The 5000-nt window shown below is 42.8% G+C and overlaps 2 protein-coding genes across 3 annotated transcripts in view; both read right to left on the bottom strand.

Moving 5' to 3' along the window:
• Positions 1-1973: 1973 nt before the first annotated feature.
• The window catches only part of LOC111329933 (uncharacterized), a 4017-nt gene continuing 990 nt past the window's right edge, over positions 1974-5000 (bottom strand). For both annotated transcript variants that reach the window (XM_088737221.1, XM_088737220.1), the window contains exon 3: positions 1974-5000. This exon is cut by the window's right edge and continues 195 nt beyond it. Coding sequence is in view for 1 of the 2 variants with exons in the window: in XM_088737220.1 (XP_088593346.1) it covers positions 2178-2741 (564 nt within the window). In the remaining variant the exon portion in view is untranslated.
• On the bottom strand, positions 2951-4570 carry LOC148722250 (uncharacterized). Its single transcript, XM_088737027.1, has 2 exons — positions 4145-4570; positions 2951-3385 (listed from the first exon to the last, which is right to left on the bottom strand). Exons 1-2 carry the CDS (start codon positions 4568-4570, stop codon positions 2951-2953), a joined length of 861 nt encoding a protein of 286 aa, XP_088593153.1.

Here is a 5000-nt window from a genome sequence, read left to right as displayed (position 1 = left end):
CGCCTCCAAAACAGTTACAAGTTGTTGAAGAAAGACTGAGTCCAGAGATAAGGATGTTTCAACCGTTTTGTTTTAACTATATCAGATCTGATTATCGTTTATGTATGTATGAAAAATAACTGCAAAGCAGGATTAACGAAATTTCGAGCAATCGAGCACATGTTAACGAGAACGCGAGCATGCGAGCAGTTGCAAAAATTTTGCGAGCACGAGCAAGCGAGCACCCGTATAATTTTTTAGAGCAATTCGAACAAAGGCCAAATTTTGCGAGCACGTTTAAATTGAATGGAACCACTCGATACCCCTACTAGAAAGACGCAAGTTAAATCTGCAACAATTATACTACTGGTAAAGGAAAAAAAATTTCCCCGCTACCACCAGACAGTCAGTTTGACTCTATTTAGCCAATTTCGGACGATGAGCTTTTCCCAACTGTTCTGTTCGCATGGCCTAATTCCCTCGTTCGCTGTCTCAATGCGTGGCGAACTTTTCGCGTTTTCACTCTCCAAGGTAAGTAAGTAAGTAAGTAAGAACTTTATTTAAGTGTCGATAACTCTAGATCTAGCGTAAGAAATGCACTAATGGGGGACACCTAACTACAATTACCTAACTAATTGTAAATATTATGTTAAAAAAGAAAATCTTAATAATTGAGTCATAAGTTGTCAGTTATTACATAAAAAACAGTCTCTACAGGTTCTGTCAGGCAGACTTGTGAATTTGAACAGTTTGATACGCTTTTTGAAGATGCCCAAAGATTCAGAGGATTTAATATATGCATCTAATTTGGACTAAATAACAGGGCCTAAGTAGGTAAGGCTGTGTTTTCCATAAGCAACAGTCCGAAATCTAGGAATGATGAATTCATGATTTCTAAGAAAATAATGAGAGTTAGCAACGACGAATAAGTCCGCAATATAGGGAGGCGCCAGGCCGTTTTTTACTTTGTACATTAAAATCGCAAAGGCCTGTAGCCGCCGCGTAAAGAGTTCCTCGTAAGTCGGTCTGGTGTGATAGTACACGGCGCGTAGTGCTCGTTCTTGTATTCGTTCTAATTTCCTGGCATCAGAAGAACGGCAAAAGAGCCAGACAGTTTGACAATATGGAAGAGAGGGTATCACAGCAAATTTAACAATATGCAATTTAGTAGATGTAGGAATAAGATTGCGTAATCTTAGAAGGATGCCAGTTTGAGAGGAGGCTTTTCTACAAACATTGCTTATATGGCTCGAAAAAGATAGTTGATCGTCCAGAGTAACCCCTAAGAGTGTTATCTCTGATTTTTGTTCAATTTCAGTGTCATTAATCACGATGTTTAAATCCTTGTGCCTGTTTCTCGGGCCCAGACTCATCACTTGATACTTAGAAAAATTTCCCTGTAAAAGGTTGTTATTGTACCACTCAGAGACGTTGTTTCCCTGTTCAGTTAAAGTAATTTCAGCTTCGTTGACTGTCTTCGCCACAGAGAACAATTGGTGGTCCTCCGCATACATAAATAGTCTATTTTCGTCGATGGAGAGGTGTTGGTCGTTTTGAAAGACGTTCCAGAGAAGAGGCCCGAAGGCCGATCCCTGGGGACAACCTCTCGTGGTCGCGCACCAGTCGCTTGTTGTTTCATGATCAATCCTAACTCTGTTTTTGCTATTTGTAAAATACGATCGCATCAGGGTTAGTGAGTTGTCAGAGAAACCGTATGCTCCCAATTGGACTGAGAAAAATGGGACGAGCAGCGTTTATCTTAGCCGAAGATCGACTAAGTTTTTACAAAAAAGTGCGCTTTTGGCTATAAAGAGAGGATAAACTTAGCTTCTTTCCCTCCAAGCTTTCTATGAGTGTACCCCTAAAAAGTTAAATCTCGAACTAAAGCCCTTTCTCCATTTATTTTTACCGATATCACACTTAAGTAGTTAACAATAAAAATTGCTAAAAGTGTGGAAAACGTTTTCTGTGACACCAAATTAACTCACACAAGGTCTCTAAAATTCTGGTTTTAATACTAACAACTTCACTCGCTTCTTGCGACGACAACAACAAAAAAAAGAACGTCACCGAAACGTTCTGCACATGGTAAACTAATCTGAATAAGGCGAGGGCGCCAAGTCACACTCGTCATGAGCCGTCACGCAATGCAAACAAAACATTCTGAACACCCTCCCCCCATTTAAGTGTCCAACAGCTTAAATGTCGTCTTGTTGAGTAATGTTCCTAATCCAATCCCTAGCAATCTGTTTGGACACTCTGCTTGGTTGCACTCTTGGAACGAATGGTTCTGCTTGCGGGTTCGGTTTCCAGTGCGGATCTTCTCCCCCTATCTCTAGGTCACACAAGAGTTGTAAAGGTCGCTCCACAAAATAACCGTTCCCTTGCTTCAGCTTCAAACCACGCACTATCCCATCCTTGCCGGAAATTTTTCTTACTACTCGTCCCAGCTTCCACAGGGCCTTGTCCTTCGTATCGCCTTTCAGCAACACTATCGCTCCTATGTTTGGTGTCTTATCAATGTTCCCTGTGGACCGCTGTTGTTTCTCATCAAGGTCGTGGACGTACTCTTTCATGAACCTCTTTCGAAGTTGTTCTTTACTTTTCTGTAAGAACCTCATCCGCTTAGTAGCATCCTCTTCTCCAATCTTCTCATGGTCTTCCTCTAGAATGGGTGTCGGTTTCCCTCTCAGTAAGGTGTTTGGGGTGAGCACTGGCTGCTCAAACTCTTCCCCTTGGTAAGACAGTGGTCTGTTGTTCATGGAAGTTTCAACGTCCAGCAATACTTCTTCTAGCTCTGGGTAGGACAAAATCTTCGGTCAACCACTTTCGAAAGGCTCCTCTTCATGATACCAACAAGTCACTCAAAGAAGCCTCCCCACCACGGGGCTCGGGCCAAATTGAACTTCCACTTGATGTTCAATGTTCCCAAGTAGTTAGCCACGCCATGGTCTTTCTTCAGGGTGGATAGCTATCTCCCGGTGGTCACAAATGTTTTCCCGTTGTCGCTTACCATGGTCTGAGGGAATCCTCTTCTGGCAAAAAACTCCTTCAGGGCTCTCTTAAACTCAGTGGCAGTGAGATCACGGCAAAGCTTTAGGTGCACTGCTCGAGTGCTGGGACAGGTGAATAGAGCGACGTAAGCCTTCGCAGTTGTGGACTTCTTAATCTTATAGTACATTGGTCCGGCGAAATCTACTTCTGTGACAGCGAAAGGATGTGACAGTTCAGTTCTGAAGACTGGTAACAGAGAGTCTGAAGTGTATGAGGTGGTCAGTGGCTTCTTACGGTAACGCCGGCAAATTGTACAGTTGTGAATAACTTTCTTTGTCAGCGATCGCAGTTTCGGCGTCCAAAACTTCTCTCGCATGCGGCACAAGGTTGCGGAGCCTCCCCCATCCAAGGTCTGCTCATGGACATGTCGAACGATCAAAGTTGCCAACTTGCTATTGTTATGTGCACGAATGACCAACAAATGTCCGCTAACAAAGCATATATGAAAATAGACTCCCGAGTACGATATATGGCACGCAACAAAAATGTAACAACAAGCAGTTACCCATTTTAACTATTATTTAATTAGTTTTACATTGTCTAATTTACTTAGGTTAAAGATTAAGTTAAGCAGTTCATAAAGCAGGCTTACAATCCTTCATGCCGTGTAAGTGTTCGTCGTCTTGATCAACCGTCAATTCCAACATCCGCCGACTGAAGACCAAAGCGCTTGGCTTTCTTGATTTATCGCATTCTTTCCTTGTACACAAACTCTTCCGGAGGAGTCCATAGTAAACTCTGCATTCTCTATCTTCTTCCTCTCTCGACCATCGTATTTCTCATCTCTTTCTTCTCTTCGGATATCGCAAGGTCAAAAGGTCATAGCCTCGTCATATCATAGCTTCCAAAAGTTCAGTCAGCATGCCACGAGGGTAAGCCCTCGGGCAAATCTCTTTTGTACTTCTCACAAGCCAGCTGTTATACATTTACTTTAGTTATCTAGAATGTACTATTACTATTTGTAGCGTATTACAAGTTGTACTATTTTTGGAAACTGCTAAGTCACATGAAAGAAGTTTCTGGAATATTACATATTATAGATAATTCTAGAAAAGTCTGAGATTGCGTGACAGATTCAGTAAAAATAATTCGATCCTCGTAACACTATTACGGGGTAGAAACACTGGGTTGTAGTGTTCAACTCTGCCTGCACTTCTGAAGATCCTCCTTCATCCTTCCTCAAGCCCACATCTGATTTTAATGATTGGGACGTTTGTACCCGAGTGATCCAAAACTTCTCTGCAGCCTCGAATTCCTTCGTCGTTAATGGTCCTCTCTCCTTCTCAGACTTTCTACAGTTGTCAATAAACCGTTTCACAAATGCAGTTACTCTCAGGAGCTTCAAATATGATGCATACTTGTCGAGAAGTGGATCTGTTGTCTCATTCTGTTCTTCTTCCTTTGCCAACAGTTGTTTCTCTAACTTTGGCTTTACGTTCTCTCTTACATTCTCAGAGGTCCCTGCTACTTCAGGTTGTTGCAGCCACTTATCTGGGCTGCTTAGCCACTCTGGTCCTTCGAACCACAGGTTACCCATCTTTCTGGGCTCAATTCCTATGCTCCCTTGGTCGCTGGGGTTGTCGTCAGTCGGTACATGGTGCCACTGTATGTACCCTTTCTCTTGAATGGCTTTGGTTCTGTTCCGCACGAGCTAAGACCAGGTCCCTTGACCCTTAATCCAGTACAGAACTGTGGTGCTGACAACCCAGCAGTGATAGTCATGAGTTGGATGATCTTTCAAGACTTCCTTTACATGGTTTACCAGCCTAGTCAACGTGTGTGCTGCAATGAGTTCCAACCGTGGAATTGACAAGCCTCTTGGTGCTATCCTCGACTTTGCTACAAGCAGGTTCTGTTGAACTGGTGAGGTGACGTGGAAGGCTAGTGTGTACACAGCAACTGAGCAGAATTGGAATATACACAGCAACTGAGCAGAATTGGAATATACACAGCAACTGAGCAGAATT

This window comes from Stylophora pistillata, chromosome 10 (genome assembly GCF_964205215.1).
Source record: "Stylophora pistillata chromosome 10, jaStyPist1.2, whole genome shotgun sequence".
Classification (NCBI taxonomy): Eukaryota; Metazoa; Cnidaria; class Anthozoa; order Scleractinia; family Pocilloporidae; genus Stylophora; species Stylophora pistillata.
This window is presented reverse-complemented; position numbering and strand designations above follow the sequence as displayed.

Bases quoted from the DNA above. Each gene is read 5' to 3' on its own strand.
- LOC148722250 (XM_088737027.1), bottom strand. From the start codon at position 4,570: ATGGGTAACCTGTGGTTCGAAGGACCAGAGTGGCTAAGCAGCCCAGAT. The intron at 3,386-4,144 runs GTAATAGTGTTA...GTCCATGAGCAG, and splicing joins CAACCCAGTGTTTCTACCCC to ACCTTGGATGGGGGAGGCTC.